This window comes from Drosophila elegans, unplaced genomic scaffold (assembly GCF_018152505.1).
Source record: "Drosophila elegans isolate 14027-0461.03 unplaced genomic scaffold, ASM1815250v1 contig_476, whole genome shotgun sequence".
NCBI lineage: Eukaryota > Metazoa > Arthropoda > Insecta > Diptera > Drosophilidae > Drosophila > Drosophila elegans.
In genome coordinates this window covers 7,662,767-7,679,792 of record NW_024545863.1, presented here as the reverse complement: position 1 = coordinate 7,679,792, position 17,026 = coordinate 7,662,767, and the positions used below count along the sequence as shown (strand labels likewise).

The following is a 17,026-nucleotide window of genomic DNA, read 5'->3' as shown; positions in this document are numbered from 1 at the left end:
GTGGAGGAATTTGTAAATGAAAATCATACAAATGGTAAATGTTACACGGTCACTCTGCGTCTTAGACAGTTACCAACACTATCAACACTAGGGGAATAAGAATTTGTTATTCATTCATCAAATTCGCTAGAAAAGTAGGCGAACAGAGGGAACAAGATGTCCAAGGTGACCGTGCAAGACATAGAGGCGGTGGATGACTACTGGGGGCCCACATTCCGTTCGATACTAGAAGGTAACTGTCGCTTTTCAACTTTGTTTACGCCCATTTCATTTGATTTTCTCCCGACAGGAAACAACACCAAGCAGATTGGAGAGCAGCTGGAGCAGCGGATTCGGAGTCATGACAAGGAGATCGAACGGATATGTAACCTGTACTACCAGGGCTTCATCGATTCCATACAGGAGCTGCTGCAAGTGCGCACCCAAGCGAAGCAACTACACGACGAGGTGCACTCGTTGGACACCTCGCTCCGCCAGATTAGTGCCTCCCTGATCCAGCAGGGCAATGACTTGGTGCGGGCCCGCCAAATTGAATCCAATCTGGCCAGCGCCATTGAGGCACTGAAGTCTTGTCTGCCTGCGCTGGAGTGCTACATAAAGTTCACGCAGCAGGCCAAAAATAAGCAGTACTACCAGGCTCTAAGGACTCTAGAAACCCTTGAGACGGAGCATTTGTTGCGGTTAAAGACGCACAACTACCGCTTTGCCACCCAGATGCAGATACAGATACCCATCATTAAGGAGAACATACGTCGCTCCTCAGCCTCGGATTTCCGGGAGTTTCTGGAGAACATCAGGAAGTTCTCGCCGCGCATTGGCGAACTGGCCATCACGCACACCAAGCAGCTCCAAAAGCGGGACATCAACGCCATTATTGCCGAGCACATGCAACAGGTGAACGGAGGGGATGATGATGGCGCCAATGTCAGTGCCCAGGACCTAATAGACTTCTCGCCGATCTACCGCTGCCTACACATCTACATGGTGCTGGGGCAGCGCGAATACTTTGAGAAGGACTACCGCCAGCAGCGTCGAGATCAGGCCAAACTTGTGCTCCAGCCGCCGCCCAACATGCACGACAATTTGGAGGCCTACAAGACCTACATTTGCGCCATCGTTGGCTTCTTTGTGGTTGAGGATCACGTGAAGAACACGGCTGGCGATGTGGTGACCAGCAGCTATCTGGAGGATCTGTGGTCGACCTCGCTGACCAAGTTTGTCAACGAGATCAGCATGAGCTCTTCGTCTTGCACCGATCCCAATATACTGCTGCGCATCAAGAACCTGATTATGCTGTCCATCAACACCTTCAAGTGCTACGGTTACACAGTGAGCATCCTCTGGGAATTGCTGCACAACATGCGGGATCATTATAATGAGGTAAAAACACTGTGCTTTGTTCGAAATACTTGATAACACCATAATTTATTTATGCCAGGTTTTATTGCAACGCTGGGTGCATGTTTTTCGTGAAATCCTCGACAAGGAGCAGTTCCTGCCCATGGTTGTGCAGAATGTGGAGGAATACGAGGGCATCATAGAGCGGTTCCCCTTCCACTCGGAACAGCTGGAGAATGCTCCGTTTCCCAAGAAGTTCCCCTTTTCGCGCATGGTGCCCGAGGTCTATCACCAGGCCAAAGAATTTATGTACGCCTGCATGAAGTTTGCCGAGGAGTTGACCCTTTCTCCTAACGAGGTGGCTGCCATGGTACGCAAGGCGGCCAACCTGCTGCTGACTAGGAGTTTCAGCGGCTGCCTTTCGGTAGTGTTTCGCCAGCCAAGCATTACGCTGACGCAGCTCATTCAAATCATTATCGACACGCAGTACTTGGAGAAGGCGGGTCCGTTTTTGGACGAGTTCGTCTGTCACATGACCAACACGGAGAGGAGTGTGTCACAGACACCATCGGCCATGTTCCATGTGGCCCGGCAGGATGCCGAGAAGCAGGTGGGCTTGCGCATCTGCTCCAAAATCGACGAGTTCTTCGAGCTGAGCGCCTATGATTGGCTACTGGTGGAACCGCCGGGCATTGCCTCCGCCTTCATTACGGACATGATCTCGTACCTAAAGAGCACCTTCGACAACTTCGCCTTCAAGCTGCCTCACATCGCCCAGGCGGCCTGCCGCCGCACCTTCGAGCACATTGCGGAAAAGATCTACTCAATTATGTACGACGAGGATGTGAAACAGATTTCCACCGGAGCGCTAACACAAATCAACCTCGATTTGATGCAGTGCGAGTTCTTTGCGGCTTCGGAGCCAGTTCCTGGCCTAAAGGAAGGGGAGCTGAGCAAGTACTTTCTGCGTAACCGACAACTGCTGGACCTGCTAATCCTCGAGGAGTGGAGCACGTATTTCCACGACTATGGAAAGCAGGAGAACCGCTACCACCTAGTGCAACCGCAGTCCATCATTGTGATACTGGAGAAGATCCGCGAGGCGGATAAGAAGCCAATTTTCTCGCTGGTGCGAAAAAACGACAAGAAGAAGTTACTGGAGACGGTGCTAAAACAGCTGAAGCACATCGCCGATAGACAGAGTTAGGATAAGAAGGCGGTTAGTTAGTCAGAGCTTTAAGCAAAGAACTTTATTATTCCTACAGCTAAAAATGTGCTGCATGAGTTCAATTTACATCCACTGATCGATTTTCTTTGCTAACTCAAGTTATATTTGTATAATCCTCCACTTTATAGCTTTTCAACTTTATTATTTAGGCTAATTTGAGTTTTCACATGGAAAAAGTATTTAGTTCGCATTCACTTTTGATCCGATTTGTTTTTATAAAAGACAAATTTCAATTGAAACTGCTCGACCCGTTGAACGTGTAAAATTGTATTTTGAATTTTGATTCGTATGTACAAAAAGCGCAGAGCTTTAGCGGTTGCCTACGTACGGATTGTTGATAAATACAAAACGAAAACGACAAAAAAATGAAAACAAATGGAGAGGAACGGCTAAATAACAAATTGTATATAATTATTAAATGTATGTAGCGTACGTGTATCGTGTAGGTATATTCCGCAAATCGTATTAAACTAACATCTAAGTTACGTATATGCGTTGTTTGTGTTGCTTTTGTCAACTCTTCGTCTCCAGATGCTTGGGCGCATCTGCGTACGTAAACTTAAGGCGGAATGCCTCGGCTAACAGAACGTTGATTTGGCGATCGGACCAGTTGTGCGTTGGCAGATTTTGTAGCAGCAACATGAGACCCTGTTGGCGGGAATTATCATTGATCAGTAGACGCTTGATTGAGCCTTATCAGCGAATTACCTGGAAATCATTCTGTTGCATTAGCTGCTCCTTCCAGTGCAGAAGAAAAGCCGCGCAAACGTACAAATGGAACAGGGCAAAGCCGTCGGACTCCGCCAGATATGTGTCCCACAGTCGGATGGTGCAATGCAGCGGCAGCTCGCGTGTCAGCAGATTGTTCATCCAGCGAAATGAGAATTGCAAGTAGTCGACGCCATGCGCCTGTAGATGACGGTGTAGGTTCACTAAAAATGGGAATTAAATATTTGTATTATCATTCGGCACTTATAGGTTGAAGGGTAATTGTACATAGTAATTAATCCTATCAGTTGCGGTCATAATGCTGTTAGTATATGTCATATGGCACATATAAATTAACACTAGAACAAATTTTAAACGGGAGGTTTACCTTTAAGCTTTTTCTTGCCTTTAGTCGTTTCCACTTATCTTATCTTAAGTCCATCAACATACATATCTCTATCTATACTTGATTACTCTTAATTAAGCTTATCTTCTGCCAAAAGCAAAACATTCCTACTCACCGTCAATGCGTTGTATCAGATCCTTGAGTTGGTTAACCTTCTCCTGTATGCCCAGCTGGGCAAAGATGTAGTTATCCTGGATGCAGTCGAGAAACTTTGAGAGGCACCAAAAGGAGTCCGCCTCGATGATGTTGCGCGTCTCCTCGGGCAGCGTGGCCATGTCGTACTTCTCCAGATCCGTGTTCGGCGTCAGGGCCTCCTGCAGAAAGACGATGAAGAAGGGCGTGACCAGGTCGTTGATGCCCTGCACGTAGCCGGAGGCAGGATGGCGGATGGCCCAGATGAACAGTATCCGCTCGAACATTTCCTGAACGAGCTGCTGCTGGAAGAGTGGTATCTGCGGATTCATGCGTGGCACGTCAATGTGGATCTGGCGGTAGGTGTCCTGCTGCGTCTCGTCCTGGCTATCAACTCGAAAGTAGTTGTGTCTGAGGTCCTGGTAGCCCTGCCTCTTGCTCTCAAGCACCGCCATCCGCCGCTCGCTCGAAGGAGGAAGATATTTCGAAAGGAGTCGCCAGCTGACAGCGCGCATCTAAACATGGAGTTGTATTAGGCATCGGCTCCGGTTACTCTGGTGATTCTTACCTTCCTCGGTACGCCTGACCAGCTAATCTTCTTGAGAGCCACCAAATCCAGTTGTGGCAAGTCTAACACCACCTGAAACTTCTCAATTTTTGTCTCGTACTCGCTGTCCTGGCAGTTCGAGCTAATCTTCTGCAGCTGGGGTCTGCCCGGGTAGTTTCTCAAGCGCGATCTGAAAATGCAACCTCGATTACTAGCCGAAGGGGTCTTGCCTGCTTGCGGTCTTCGCTTTGCCTCTGCTGACATGGCTCTGCGGGGAGTGGCTATCAGTTAAGGAAGTGAAATGCTTTAAGAGCGGCTACCAAGCAAACACTTGTTAAAACATGGGAAAAGACACTACAAAGCTGGGAACACCTTAGTGAAAAATAATTCAAGTATGGTTATTATTAATTCCTGGTCTTCTAAAAAATGGTTTAGCTTAAGTTAAAATTTGTAATTTTAACGTAACGTTAAAATTCGTTTTGTTTTTTATAAGTATATAACAATAACTATTTAAAATATTTTAAATGTAACTGAGAACTGAGAAAATTTGTGGTACTAGCTTTTACTTTAAAATAGAACCAATTGATTGAAGCAATATAGAAGAAAAGCACTCCTCCGCTTATACCACTGATTAACCCTGGTTGGCACCTGCTCCACCCCTGGCTTGTTTGAACAACTGCGGGCACTGGGTTCAACTTTCTTTTTGACTTCCCAGTTGCGTTGGCGCCGCTCACCTGTTCTCGTTGCTGTCCGGCAGCGATCTGCGGTCTTCCTTGCCGTCGTCCGCCGAGCTCCTGCTGGCCTGGATCGAGTCCGTGCCACATTCGTTGGCTGGCCGGGGTGCGTGGTGGTTCTGGTTGCTCCGCGAGTGCGTCTCGATCACATTGAGCGCCGCCGTCTGGGACACTTGCCGCGAAAAGCGAGTGGCATCTGTGGGAAATCAAACCGGTGATGTAAACATTGGCGTTAAGGAGTCCTGGTGGCAGAAGCATTACCACCGCCGGCACCGGCTGCCACCGCTGCAGCCGCCTCCGTGCTGCTGATGATGCAGAACTCGTCGTCGCCCATGTCCCAGGCATCGCTGACCGACTTTTGATACTCGGTGAAGGTGGACACCATGCCAGTTCCGGGGGCAGCGCCTCGTCCGACCGCTACCCCAACTCCTGCCGACTTTTCGAGCTCGCGCTTGGGACTGGGCCTTCCGGGCACCCGTCGTCCGCTGTTTTTCCAAAAGGTCGAAGAGTTTGCGCCGGGCGTTGGTCCTGCGGCACTTGCTCCGGGTCCTGGTGCTGATCCGGCTGCGATTGCGATTTCTGCTGCTGTGGAGTCTGCTGTTTGGCTCGTTGCTGCTGATTGCTGATCCATTTATAAAGAAATAAAATATAAATAGGTCCGATTCGATGTGATGTATGTCAGCGTCATTATTTTGCATCTACAAACAGTGTGACCGTTGCAGCTAAAGCCGCTGTCGCCGCACGACGATTTTTAGCAGTGATGCCAACACGGAGTGATCTAAGTAGTGACAAACTTGCCTATTCCGTGACTGCTGCAAAAAGGACCCTCTAAATGAACAAAACTTAATATATCGGTTTTCAATGTCTCTTATTTAGTTGACCACTTTCCGCAATGTATAGGGCAAAAGATATAAGTACATTTTCTTTGCAGATAATCACCACAAAAACTATCAACGACATTGTTAAATTACAAAAACAAATGTTTTTTCTTCAATATATGTACACTTGAGGGATTGTTCTACCAAAGACTCTAATAGTCTTATAGAGTTTTTGGTCGGTAACATATGTGGTCGGGAACATTTTATTTTTCATTTTTACTTCTATTTAAAAAAAATCCCAAAAACTTTTGAAAACAAACATCTAGAATGGTGCAACAAATAAAGTTTTTGTATCTTCCAAACTTAAGCCATTGGGGGACAAATTTGTAATAGGAATCGAGCTTGCGAATATAAGCTGTAAATTTGTAAAAATTGTTTAAGCCGAAATATCTTGTGGTATAACCTATTTGTTCCATATATTTGCGCCAATTGTTTGAAAGAAATTTTCAATTTTATTTTTATTTATTTTTTGGACTTTACATTTTCCAAAAAGCTTTTTTGATTGCACAAATGTAAATCTTCATATTCTATTGCACGTTCAAGCAACAGGTTTAAATGCTTGTCTGAACGTAGTAGACCGCCTGCCATCAGCTGTTGCTTTTTCAACTTTCACTTTGTGTGGCGGTTTTTGGAGCACTTCTTGAGGGGCCAAAAGTTGTCGGTGGAGTTGTGGTTCCGTCGATACAGTTATGCTGCAGTAATACCCGTACACGCACGCAATCACGGCATAAGCAAACACCCAAACTCGGAATCAGCAGACATGGCCACCCTACGGAGTCGCCACAATGGTACAAGTGCCGTGGAGACGGATGGTCAACCCAGCAATCCCAACAATAACAATAAGCTGGAAAAGGAAGGATCTAAGAACGGAAAACCGGAGAAGAGTGACCCAATGATATACATCATCTTCGTGTCACTACTCTTCGATTTGCTGGCCTTCACCATTATTCTGCCGCTGCTGCCCTCGCTGCTGGAGTATTACCGCCAGAACGATAGTTCCGGGCTTTATGCTGTGCTCACGGATCGGGTGCGATGGTTCCAGCAGCTCCTCGGTGCTCCGGAGCGTTATATATCGGTGCTCTTTGGAGGCTTCCTCGGCTCAATGTTCAGCTTCCTGCAGTTCGTGGCCAGTCCAATCGTCGGAGGACTCTCGGATTACTATGGCCGGAAACCTGTCCTGATGGTTTGTGCGGTAAGAAATCAATGTTTTTGAGTGGTTTAATCAGTGACTTACTGCCTTCCAATTTAAGTCACTACATTTATTCGTATTTTATGCTGAATTTGTATCTACATATCTGAAACAGCAGTCACCTTTCTTCTTCAGAATTTTGTGTTTATCTTAAACAGCAGCCCAATTCAAGAAATTTTTAGATAAGCCATAAGTAAAAGAGTATTTCCGGCAAAAGATAAAATATTTCAAGCTCCTTTGTTATCATACCCAAAATCAATATTCCGCCTACTTTATGTTTTTTTTATTTAATTAAATTTTTAACAAGTCATTCTACGACGACGATTAGTTTGAAGGGAAATTTAAATAAGAATTTTGTAAAAAATATTTTTGTGAACTATATACATTGGAAATCTTTTCCCCTTCCCAGTCTGGCATAGCGCTATCCTATCTGATCTGGGCCTGCTCCAGCAACTTTGCCCTGTTCGTTTTGGCTCGCTTTGTGGGAGGCATTAGCAAGGGAAACATATCGCTGTGCATGTCCGTCATCACGGATGTGTCCAGTGTCAAGACCCGGGGGCGGGGCATGGCCCTGGTGGGCGTGGCTTTCTCGCTGGGATTTATTGTTGGTCCCATGATTGGAGCTCTCTTCGCCATTTTCTCGGATAAAAGTGGAGGCGCCTGGTTTGTGTTGCCGTCGCTGCTGGCTTTTGGTCTGGCTATCGGAGATCTATTGGTGTTGGGCTGCTGCCTGCGCGAGACTTTGCCCAAGGTTTGACTAAAGTAATTATCCACAGACCATAATTCATTGTTTGACCTTTTCGCAGGAGAAACGTGTTAAGGAGATCTCATCCGCGCTTTCATATGGCCTGCAGTTGCTCAACTTCTCGGCCATATTTAGGTAATTCATTGTTTTAATTAGCAGTTCGTCGTGCAACTGTAGTGAGTTCGAACCGGAATTACCGGACTGGTTTGATAGACATTATCGTGCCGGTACTCACGTTTATTTGATAAACCTATCAGTTGACAAACGCCGGTAATGCTTCTGATTAAAAGAAGTTCCGAGGAATAGTGTCCAGCTATCTATGATTATGCGTGGATTGCCAAATCATATTTCAATGTAATACTTGTATTGCCAGATTTGCTGCTATCAAAAATGTGCCCAAGAAAGATATCGAGGCCTTGCGATCCGTGGGCCTGATATACTTCCTATACCTCTTTCTGTATTCCGGCCTGGAGTTCACCGTCACCTTTTTGATGTACCATAAATTTGGCTACACTTCGATGGATCAGGCCAGGATGTTTTTGACGACGGGTATGGAAATATTGTGATGTTTTCAAAACTATATTTAATTGAAAATTATTTTGCAGGTGTCATTATGACTTTGCTGCAGGGTTCAGTTGTTCGTCGTCTACCCGAGGCCAAGATCAAGAGTTATGCCATCTTTAGTCTGTACCTGATTGTGCCCGCCTTCGTATTAGTTGGACTGGCCGAGGGCAGTCGGATGCTCTACGCCGGCATGACCCTATTTGCAATCTCCACCGCCTTTGCGGTCACCTGCCTGACCACACTCGTGTCCAAGTATGGCAACGATGACCAGAAAGGTTCCGTCTTAGGCATATTCCGCTCCCTGGGAGCCCTGGCTCGTGCTTTGGGTCCCGTTGTGGGCTGCATTGGTAATGGGAGATGTTTTTTCGATTTTACACCCTCTAAACTCTCTAATCCCTATAGCTTTCTGGTGCGTGGGCTCGAGGATAACCTATATTTCTGGCGGTCTCCTGCTCATTTATCCAGCCTTGGCCTTGCAGCGCGCCCGCATTTAAGTGCAATAAGAACAAAGTACATTAACCACTTAAGAGATCAACGCAAGTATTAGCTGCACATTATACTTAATTTATTGTTTTATACAAGTATTTTATATTAAAACAAACATACCATTTTATATTTTGTACTCAAAATAAAAGGGGGTTTTATTTACTGGGATAATTTTTTTAATTAACTTTGGTCAAAGTAACCAGCCCAATGCTGCTACTTCGGGTCGGCTACTTCTAAATGTTTGAACTGTTATAATAGTTGTATATTTGCTTTTCCCGCTAAACTTAGCTTTTACGCGTCCAGTTGGCAGCCCTAAAGCATGGCGGGAATTACGTTACGTGACGTTTAATTATTCCTGGTTATCGATAGCTAGTGAATACACCCTCCACAGTTAGCGAATACTTACTCCGGACTAGCGCAGACATATACCCTCCGCCGGTAGCGAAGACTTCCTCCGCAGTTAGAGATGGATAAACATCGATGATACCTGCCAAACGTCGATGTTATCGATGACACCTCAACCTACAAGCCGCAGCCAACTTCACTTCGATTAATATTGGGAGTGACTAAGTTTTGTGTAAGAAAAAATTACAAATAAATGCGCTGATGCAGCTTCAATTGCCAAACTAATACCGCACCAGTTGCCGGACAGTTTCTGGCCAAAGATTTTCACGCTGCCGAGCTGAAAACCCAATCGATTTGACCACCAAAATACTGATATACATTTTTCTTTTTCTTTACAACTACAACTGCAAATAAAAGTGTAAAGTGTGTGAGAGCCTACGACAAAACGCATTAAAGAAATCGGCGGCGCGCAGATTATTGGATTTCGTTTAGCACCCGCATATAGAAAAGGACGGAGCTGGATTAGCCAAGGATACCAATCCAGAGAGCGATAGCAAAACAAATTCAGGAAAATGGGTGCAAGAGAAGACGAGTACGATTATCTGTTCAAAGGTAATTATAAACATGACACTAGCCGGTGGTCGAAGTCGAAGATCGTGGAAGGGGCGAAGAAGGAGGAGCAGCATTTCCAGGCTCGCTCCTCTCTCAATTGCACTAATTGAAACTAATTGGAGAATAACAAAAAGTGCACTACAAGAGCCCAAAGTTCATGTCCCCGTGTGTGTGTTTCTGTGTGTTTGTGTGATTAATTCCCAAAATAAGTCCAAGAAGTACGCCCCCCGAGTTGGTTGTTGTTGTTTTTGCTGCTGCAGTTGGATGCCCTTTATGTGCTCTCCCGCTCTCTCTCTTTGGAGCTCTCTCTCTTCCGGATTGAAGTACGCGTACTTTGCCGTTAACTGTCTGTTTTGTCATTACGATACCGTTGCTCTCGCCACGTTGCAAACGAAAGCAAAGGCAAATCATATTTCTAATCGCTTTTTAAAAGTAGTTTTTTCATTGCTTAGCCACCCACTCATATTCCGTAATTGATTAGATTTCTTATGATTTCTGCACAGCTGGCTTTTGCATTGAATTTTTGCAACTTCTTTTAGTGAGAGAGCAACGCTCCCGCTCCCAATTAAAAGTTTGTGGCACAGTGGAACAAAATCATCATGGGGGGTAACCATTTGTCCCATTTTACAAAGAATCTTTTCTGTTCAATTCGCAGTTCTCCTTTGTTTGCTACTACGCCATATATATATTCGTATTGCGCTTGAAAAACTACAATCACAGCTGAGCAACTGTTGAATGCCATTAATAATAATTTAGAACTGGCATATTTTGTCAAATATTTAAACCCTTATCCGTTCCGTTTTTGGGTCAAGTATCCAAAAAAAGTACAAAAACAGACGATACGATATGCATGATTAGGCCTCACATTTCACACAAACGATATTAAAAATGTATGACTCACGGAACCTGCCAACAATTGTTGAAGAATTCCACTCGACGATAAGCACATAATCACATAACCAAAGTGGGCTGTATATTCGGGTTGTTCGAGCCATTCCCCTAGTAAGTAATAACCGTCGATTACTCCCCTTTTAATTTCTCGTCACATCCGCTTAACTAAGCCATTTCTTTTGAAGATCGTTAGAAACGAAGAGATAGAGAGTAGCAAACGGAGTGACTCAGCGCTCTCGCTGATAAGTGTAACCAGGCTGTTCTCAGCTGTCCACACAGAGAGAAAATTTATGCGATATTATGAATAATTTGATTGGTTACATCATTAATTTGTTTAATTCTGAAACTAAAATTTAAAAATTACAACTTTAAAAATTGTAACTAAGAACGGTTTACTAAGGCAAACGCTTTACGTGATCATCTTAATATTTATTTACCTATTGTTATTGTTGTTTTGATTAATATGAAAGGTGGATCTTTTATATTCATTGGGGCATTCCGATTTATTTTGAGCTACTTTTTTTTTCTGTGCAGCTACGGAGAGATTGATATTGCAAAAAGGTGTTTGATGAGTTATTGTTATTTTATTTCGAATAAAGTCAATAATATCCGAAAAAAGTGTCAAATTGTGCTTTTTAAATGCAGAAGAATTCACACATGATATAAGCTTGATAGATTCTAGCAAAAAAATAAAAGATAATTTTGTAGACAAAAAATAAAAACAATTTGCTTTCTTTAAAGTAAAAGGCTGGTTTTCCAGTGATACTGAATAAATGAACCAAGTATTTTCTAAGAGCCTAAGCTTAAAGAGCAAGCTCAAACCACCCCCACTCAATTGTTTAATAAATGTTTACTCTATCGACTATAAAGTACAATAACACGAACTCCCGAACGTCAACTCCCACAATCATAAAATATTTGTTTCCATGGCCTATGGGCTGAAATCCCCCGAGCATAGCGGTTTTATGTACTTGCTGACCTTGGGGCGCCGCGCCAGCAGCAAAAGGAGGACATGACCTAGGCGGGCTACAAGTCACACTCCTGGCCTTCCGTAAAACACAAACCGCTGGCTTAAACACACACCCACATATATTATGCAACTTGGGATCTTTCGATTATCCAATGCCAATGTCGCCAGCGTCACTAATGCTCTCTAATCCTTTGCAGTTGTCCTTATCGGTGACTCGGGTGTTGGTAAAAGTAACTTGCTCTCACGTTTCACGCGCAATGAATTTAATTTGGAGTCCAAGTCGACGATTGGCGTTGAGTTTGCAACGCGCAGCATAGAGGTGAGTACAAGGCGGAAAAGTAGAAGGCGGAGTGGGGTTTGGAAACGCCACACAAACCACCACCCACTGAGTGGGTCACGGAGAAATTGCGTGTGCGTTTTGCAGGGAGGGCGCGTATTGATGGCATCTATCAGGAAATGGGGGTAAACTTACGTTCAATTTCAGTAAGTGTCTGAGAATTTCACTAAATAAAGGATTGCCAATTGGTGTTCTTGCATAATTTATTGAGCAATCCTGCGAGGGCAACCTAAATGTTGACATCATACAATTTCCACTTAAACGAAAAATGTCACTAAAATAAAACCAATTTATTGAATTCTTATATTTTTCTATTTTTAAATTTAAATCATACGCTCTTTTAAACATTTTGGCAAGCAATTTGAAGTAAGTTAATATCAAGCTTAGTTGTTTTCCAGTAACCAAAAGAAAGAAAGTATCATGGGTCATTTAACTCGGTTAAAACTAAAATAATTCAACTAAAGTCAGGATTGGGTACCCAAATGTCCCATTTGGTAATATCCCCATGAGCTCTCATTTGGACCTAGCTGCTGACATCACTCTGTCGAGTTTTAATATTGATTTTCAAAGCAAAAGCACCACTAGTCTTACTATGCCAATTACTGTCGCTATTCTAATGCTCTTCCTTTGTTTCTTATTTTGCCTACCCAACACAGGTCGATGGAAAAACAATTAAAGCGCAAATCTGGGATACGGCCGGCCAGGAGCGTTATCGCGCCATCACCTCTGCCTACTATCGCGGTGCCGTGGGAGCCCTGCTCGTTTATGACATTGCCAAGCATTTGACCTACGAGAACGTGGAGCGGTGGCTGCGGGAGCTGCGCGACCACGCGGACCAGAACATCGTCATCATGCTGGTGGGCAACAAGTCGGACTTGAGGCATTTGCGATCCGTGCCCACGGACGAGGCGAAACTGTTTGCCGAGCGCAACGGCTTGAGTTTCATAGAAACCTCGGCCCTAGACTCGACGAACGTTGAAACGGCATTCCAGAACATACTCACAGGTGAGTCCTTCATCTGAAGATTCTTCAGCTTGATGTAGCATTACCTTAATTTTTAACATATCCTTAAGTGGCATATAAGAAACGCTTTATTTTATCGGGAAGTTTTCTTGTTTTCAAATCCATTCATTTATGTTGTAGTTATTGTAAACCAAACAAATGTGTCATCTAACTAAACACTAGTAGTTGAAACGAGAAAGCGCTGCAAGTGAAGACTGACTAATAGATTTTTTTATTCGTTTTTCAGAGATCTATCGCATTGTGTCGCAGAAACAGATCAGAGATCCGCCGGAAGGCGATGTCATTCGTCCGTCGAATGTGGAGCCCATCGATGTAAAGCCGACGGTTACCGCCGATGTGCGCAAGCAGTGCTGTCAGTGACCGCCCCAAGCAACTTTCGCTATCCCCCGCAACCGCCAGAACAGCAACATAAACAGAAGCAACAACAATTACAACTACAACAACAGCAGCAGCAGCAACAACTACAAGATCAGAAGCAGCGAATATCTGATGGACCGCATAAGATGTTTTTGTGTTATTCAAACACAGTTTGTCATATGTGCATAAATTGATAAATCAAATCAACACCACCACCACCAACAGCAGCAACAGAATCGAAAACAACATCCGGCTGTAGTTAACTGCGGTTTAAACTGAAGTTTTATATATACAGATTTAAAGAATATCGCATAAATCGATCGCCGTTGAAAGAAAGAAAGCAAGCAAAACTAAACACTCCAAATTCAGTTTAAGCTGTAGAACTATAATTTATATAAATATACATATATGCTAATATTAAAAATATTAATATTATTAATTTTTCGCAACATTAATATATAGTTGTAATTTTCGAGAAAAACAACAAACAACCGGAAATATTCGATTATGACGCAATTCATATTCGCAACACTGCAGCTCGGCGTAAGCAATTTTGCGGACTTTCTTCTTCAGTTTTCACTACTACATTTTCAACAATTGGCCACTAAATAAAATAAAATTTGTCTTAAACTAGCTGATAAAGAGAAATCAAACAAGAACAGTTGTAAAACTTTAAATGCATAAATGAAACGAAAAAACATCATTTGTGTTTGCTATGTTAAGTGTGATTAAATAAATATAATTTAAATAAAAGAAAGTTGGAAGGGTGTTGGTTTGGAGGGAAACAAATTTAAATGAAAATAGAGTGACCAGAGGGGGCCGGTTTTCGCGCGGTAGGTATTTTCCGCATATGCGACCACACTGTTCTTAACACGTGCGGCAGGAAAGTGGAGAAAGAAACACAAAAACATGGGCGGCAAAAAGAAAGTGCATCCAAAAACGCGCACGGCGGCCTTTAAGGCCAGCGAGCCGAGTGAAATTGTGGAGGCGCCGCACTCCTTTGTCATCCACCGCGGCCTGACCTGTCCGTACATCACGGATCTCACCCTGGACTTCCGTCGCATCATGGAGCCCTTCACGGCCAGCAACCTGCGCGAGAAGCGGATGAACCGCATCAAGGACTTTGTCAGCCTGAGCAGCTTCTTCCACGTCTCGCACATGGGCATCTTTAACAAGGCCTCCACTCAGCTGTCCTTCAAAGTGATTCGTCTGCCGCGCGGTCCCTCCCTGACTTTCAAGGTAGTATGTTTACGCCTTAGTTAAACGCATTTCATAACACAGGTGTTAAATCCTCAAACAGGTCCACCAATTCACGCTGGCCAGAGATGTGATCTCGATGAGCAAGAAGCAGATGATCGACAACGACCACTTCAAGCACGCTCCTTTGGTCATCATGAACAACTTCAGTGGCGATGGCAAGCACCTGAAGCTGATGGCCACAACGTTCCAAAACATGTTCCCCTCTATCAACCTGGCCCAGGTGAACATAGGCACCATCCGTCGCTGTGTCCTCTTCTCGTACAATCCGGAAACGAAGCTGGTCGAGATGCGACACTACTCCGTGCAGGTGGTGCCCGTGGGCTTGAAGCGAGCGGTCCAGAAGATCGTCAAAGGCACAGTACCCAATCTGGGCAAGTGCAACGAAGTGGTGGATTTTGTGACAAAGTAATGAGCTGCCGCGGTATGCCCATTTCATCCACTAATTTATCTGCATCTCTTCCAGAGACGGCTATGCCTCCGAATCAGAGGCCGAGGATGACGAGCAGTCGCATGTGGTCCTGGCGCAAACGCTCAAAAGCAAGGGCAACCTGGAGGACAACAAGAGCTCCATCAAGCTGCACGAGATCGGACCGCGCCTAACCTTGCAGCTCATCAAAATAGAGGAGGGCCTTCTGACCGGCGAAGTTCTTTACCACGACCATGTGGTCAAGACGGAGGACGAGAAAGAAACCACGCGCAAGCTGGTGGAAAAGAAGCGAAAGCAGAAGGAGCAACGTAAGAAGGAACAGGCTGAGAATCGTGCTCGCAATCTGAAACTTAAGAAAGACGAAAAGTGGGCTGCCAAGCGCGCGGCGGAGGGACGCAATGACAGCGATCCCGAGGACGATGCGGAGTACTACAAAGAGGAAGTGGGCGAGGATCCTGATGAAGGTGAGGTGCCACATGGTTCTTGCACTATAACAAAAGTAAAAATATTCCCTTTGTAGAACTCTTCAAAATGGAAGAAAAGTCCTCTCGCAAGAGACCCAACCTGACCGGTGGCATGAAATACAAGAACAAGCGGGCTAAGCTGGATCCCAAAGAAAAGAAGGATAACAAGCTTGAACGCAGTGATAAGTTTGACCGCAAGGATAAGTTTGAGCGCAAGGACAAGTTTGACCGCAAGGACAGGAATAACAAGTTCGACCATAAAAACAGAAAGGACAAGTTTGACCCCAAGAACAGGAGGGCCAAGTTCGACCACAAAAAGAGTAGGAAATCAAAGTAGTACATTAAACATAGGCTATTTTATAAACTGACATGAAGATGTTATCAATGGGAACTAGCTGAACATGCGCTGCACCACCTCCTTGTAATGGGCGTTACTATCCTTCCAGCTGGCCGCTATGTTGTCGCGCAGCTTGCTGAACTCTCGCTTCTCCTCGTAGTTGGGCAACCGCTCGATCGTAGCCTGCGCCTTGGCGAACTCTTTCATGTGGTAGTAGGCCAGCGCCCGCCGGTAGATGCCCTTCTCGCTGGGACCCTCCTCCGTCTCCACGAACTGCGTGTGGTAGATGACGTGCTCATAGCGCTTCTCCTGCAGCAGACAGGCCGCCAAGTTGGTCTGTATCTGGATGAAAAGCGTCTCCACCTCTTGGCCGTTGATGCCATTCGCCTTCTTGGTCAGTTGGTTGAAGGGTTTGTAGGTGATCAGCAGCTTGGCGGCCCGCACAAAGTAATCAAAGGCAAATTTCGGGAACGTTTTGAAGGTGGCCACGCCGCTCTCCTTGAGGCGCAGTGCCACCTCGTAGATCTGAGCAGCGTCCAGCTTCTCCACTTGCGTGTTTTTAACAATCCTCTCCAGCTTTAGCTCAAACTCAATTATTTCGCCGGTTTTGCTTGTGATGCTGCAAGCTGCCGTTTCGCCGGGAACAAGTTGCTGCAGGAGGAGCTCTACATAACAGTCCACTGCGGTCAGACTGGTGCCCATTTCCAAGCTGTGCAGTTGGGGATACTTTGAGGATTCATCGCTGGACAAGTACTTGCTAGGTCGTCCTCCCAAGTTGACGCACTTCTTGTTGACACTGAACTCCACCGTGCTGACTGTCGTAGGTTTTTCCATTTCGGTAAACTGGACGTCCAGTACCTTCTTGGCCAGACCTCGGCTCTTGTCCTCCCACTCTGTGCCCACGTACCAGTCCATTTTGGAGGAATTACAACAAAGAAAACTTAATGAACTTGGAAATGTGTGTTGGACGGTGTTACCAGGTGATCTTAATACTTTTCCTCCAAATATGTGCCTATAGCAAAAAATACCGCGGAAAAATACTTCACTC

The 17,026-nt window shown here is 45.0% G+C and overlaps 6 protein-coding genes across 6 annotated transcripts; 4 read left to right on the top strand and 2 right to left on the bottom strand.

Moving 5' to 3' along the window:
* Nucleotides 1-77: 77 nt before the first annotated feature.
* LOC108140683 (exocyst complex component 6) lies at nt 78-3,055 on the top strand. Its single transcript, XM_017263630.1, has 3 exons — nt 78-232; nt 290-1,380; nt 1,439-3,055. Exons 1-3 carry the CDS (start codon nt 157-159, stop codon nt 2,543-2,545), a joined length of 2,274 nt encoding a protein of 757 aa, XP_017119119.1. The 5' UTR covers nt 78-156; the 3' UTR covers nt 2,546-3,055.
* On the bottom strand, nt 2,957-5,813 carry LOC108140684 (TBC1 domain family member 22B). Its single transcript, XM_017263631.2, has 6 exons — nt 5,355-5,813; nt 5,094-5,289; nt 4,381-4,549; nt 3,796-4,327; nt 3,275-3,498; nt 2,957-3,214 (listed from the first exon to the last, which is right to left on the bottom strand). The coding sequence occupies exons 1-6, from the start codon at nt 5,722-5,724 to the stop codon at nt 3,080-3,082; spliced, it is 1,626 nt and encodes a 541-aa protein (XP_017119120.1). The 5' UTR covers nt 5,725-5,813; the 3' UTR covers nt 2,957-3,079.
* Nucleotides 5,814-6,549: 736 nt separating this feature from the next.
* On the top strand, nt 6,550-9,123 carry LOC108140804 (major facilitator superfamily domain-containing protein 10). The gene is made up of 6 exons (XM_017263803.2): nt 6,550-7,163; nt 7,570-7,911; nt 7,967-8,040; nt 8,279-8,454; nt 8,511-8,816; nt 8,872-9,123. The coding sequence occupies exons 1-6, from the start codon at nt 6,732-6,734 to the stop codon at nt 8,961-8,963; spliced, it is 1,422 nt and encodes a 473-aa protein (XP_017119292.1). The 5' UTR covers nt 6,550-6,731; the 3' UTR covers nt 8,964-9,123.
* A 337-nt stretch (nt 9,124-9,460) lies between these two features.
* On the top strand, nt 9,461-14,243 carry LOC108140755 (ras-related protein Rab-11A). Its single transcript, XM_017263736.2, has 5 exons — nt 9,461-9,532; nt 9,718-9,912; nt 11,971-12,092; nt 12,767-13,115; nt 13,360-14,243. Exons 2-5 carry the CDS (start codon nt 9,873-9,875, stop codon nt 13,491-13,493), a joined length of 645 nt encoding a protein of 214 aa, XP_017119225.1. The 5' UTR covers nt 9,461-9,532; nt 9,718-9,872; the 3' UTR covers nt 13,494-14,243.
* A 98-nt stretch (nt 14,244-14,341) lies between these two features.
* Nucleotides 14,342-16,009, top strand: LOC108140766 (protein Peter pan). Its single transcript, XM_017263752.1, has 4 exons — nt 14,342-14,729; nt 14,791-15,155; nt 15,214-15,641; nt 15,698-16,009. The coding sequence occupies exons 1-4, from the start codon at nt 14,400-14,402 to the stop codon at nt 15,976-15,978; spliced, it is 1,404 nt and encodes a 467-aa protein (XP_017119241.1). The 5' UTR covers nt 14,342-14,399; the 3' UTR covers nt 15,979-16,009.
* On the bottom strand, nt 15,979-16,952 carry LOC108140767. The gene has a single exon (XM_017263753.1). The coding sequence runs from the start codon at nt 16,891-16,893 to the stop codon at nt 16,033-16,035; it is 861 nt and encodes a 286-aa protein (XP_017119242.1). The 5' UTR covers nt 16,894-16,952; the 3' UTR covers nt 15,979-16,032.
* Between the last annotated feature and the right edge of the window lie 74 nt (nt 16,953-17,026).

Bases quoted from the DNA above. Each gene is read 5' to 3' on its own strand.
- LOC108140683 (XM_017263630.1), top strand. From the start codon at position 157: ATGTCCAAGGTGACCGTGCAAGACATAGAGGCGGTGGATGACTACTGG. The intron at 233-289 runs GTAACTGTCGCT...TTCTCCCGACAG, and splicing joins ATTCCGTTCGATACTAGAAG to GAAACAACACCAAGCAGATT. The intron at 1,381-1,438 runs GTAAAAACACTG...TATTTATGCCAG, and splicing joins TGCGGGATCATTATAATGAG to GTTTTATTGCAACGCTGGGT.
- LOC108140684 (XM_017263631.2), bottom strand. From the start codon at position 5,724: ATGGATCAGCAATCAGCAGCAACGAGCCAAACAGCAGACTCCACAGCA. The intron at 4,328-4,380 runs GTAAGAATCACC...CTCCATGTTTAG, and splicing joins GGTCAGGCGTACCGAGGAAG to ATGCGCGCTGTCAGCTGGCG. The intron at 3,215-3,274 runs GTAATTCGCTGA...TCCCGCCAACAG, and splicing joins TGCAACAGAATGATTTCCAG to GGTCTCATGTTGCTGCTACA.
- LOC108140804 (XM_017263803.2), top strand. From the start codon at position 6,732: ATGGCCACCCTACGGAGTCGCCACAATGGTACAAGTGCCGTGGAGACG. The intron at 7,912-7,966 runs GTTTGACTAAAG...ACCTTTTCGCAG, and splicing joins TGCGCGAGACTTTGCCCAAG to GAGAAACGTGTTAAGGAGAT. The intron at 8,817-8,871 runs GTAATGGGAGAT...TAATCCCTATAG, and splicing joins TCCCGTTGTGGGCTGCATTG to CTTTCTGGTGCGTGGGCTCG.
- LOC108140755 (XM_017263736.2), top strand. From the start codon at position 9,873: ATGGGTGCAAGAGAAGACGAGTACGATTATCTGTTCAAAG. The intron at 12,093-12,766 runs GTGAGTACAAGG...TACCCAACACAG, and splicing joins TTGCAACGCGCAGCATAGAG to GTCGATGGAAAAACAATTAA. The intron at 13,116-13,359 runs GTGAGTCCTTCA...TTCGTTTTTCAG, and splicing joins ATTCCAGAACATACTCACAG to AGATCTATCGCATTGTGTCG.
- LOC108140766 (XM_017263752.1), top strand. From the start codon at position 14,400: ATGGGCGGCAAAAAGAAAGTGCATCCAAAAACGCGCACGGCGGCCTTT. The intron at 15,156-15,213 runs GTAATGAGCTGC...CATCTCTTCCAG, and splicing joins GTGGTGGATTTTGTGACAAA to AGACGGCTATGCCTCCGAAT. The intron at 15,642-15,697 runs GTGAGGTGCCAC...TTCCCTTTGTAG, and splicing joins GGGCGAGGATCCTGATGAAG to AACTCTTCAAAATGGAAGAA.
- LOC108140767 (XM_017263753.1), bottom strand. From the start codon at position 16,893: ATGGACTGGTACGTGGGCACAGAGTGGGAGGACAAGAGCCGAGGTCTG.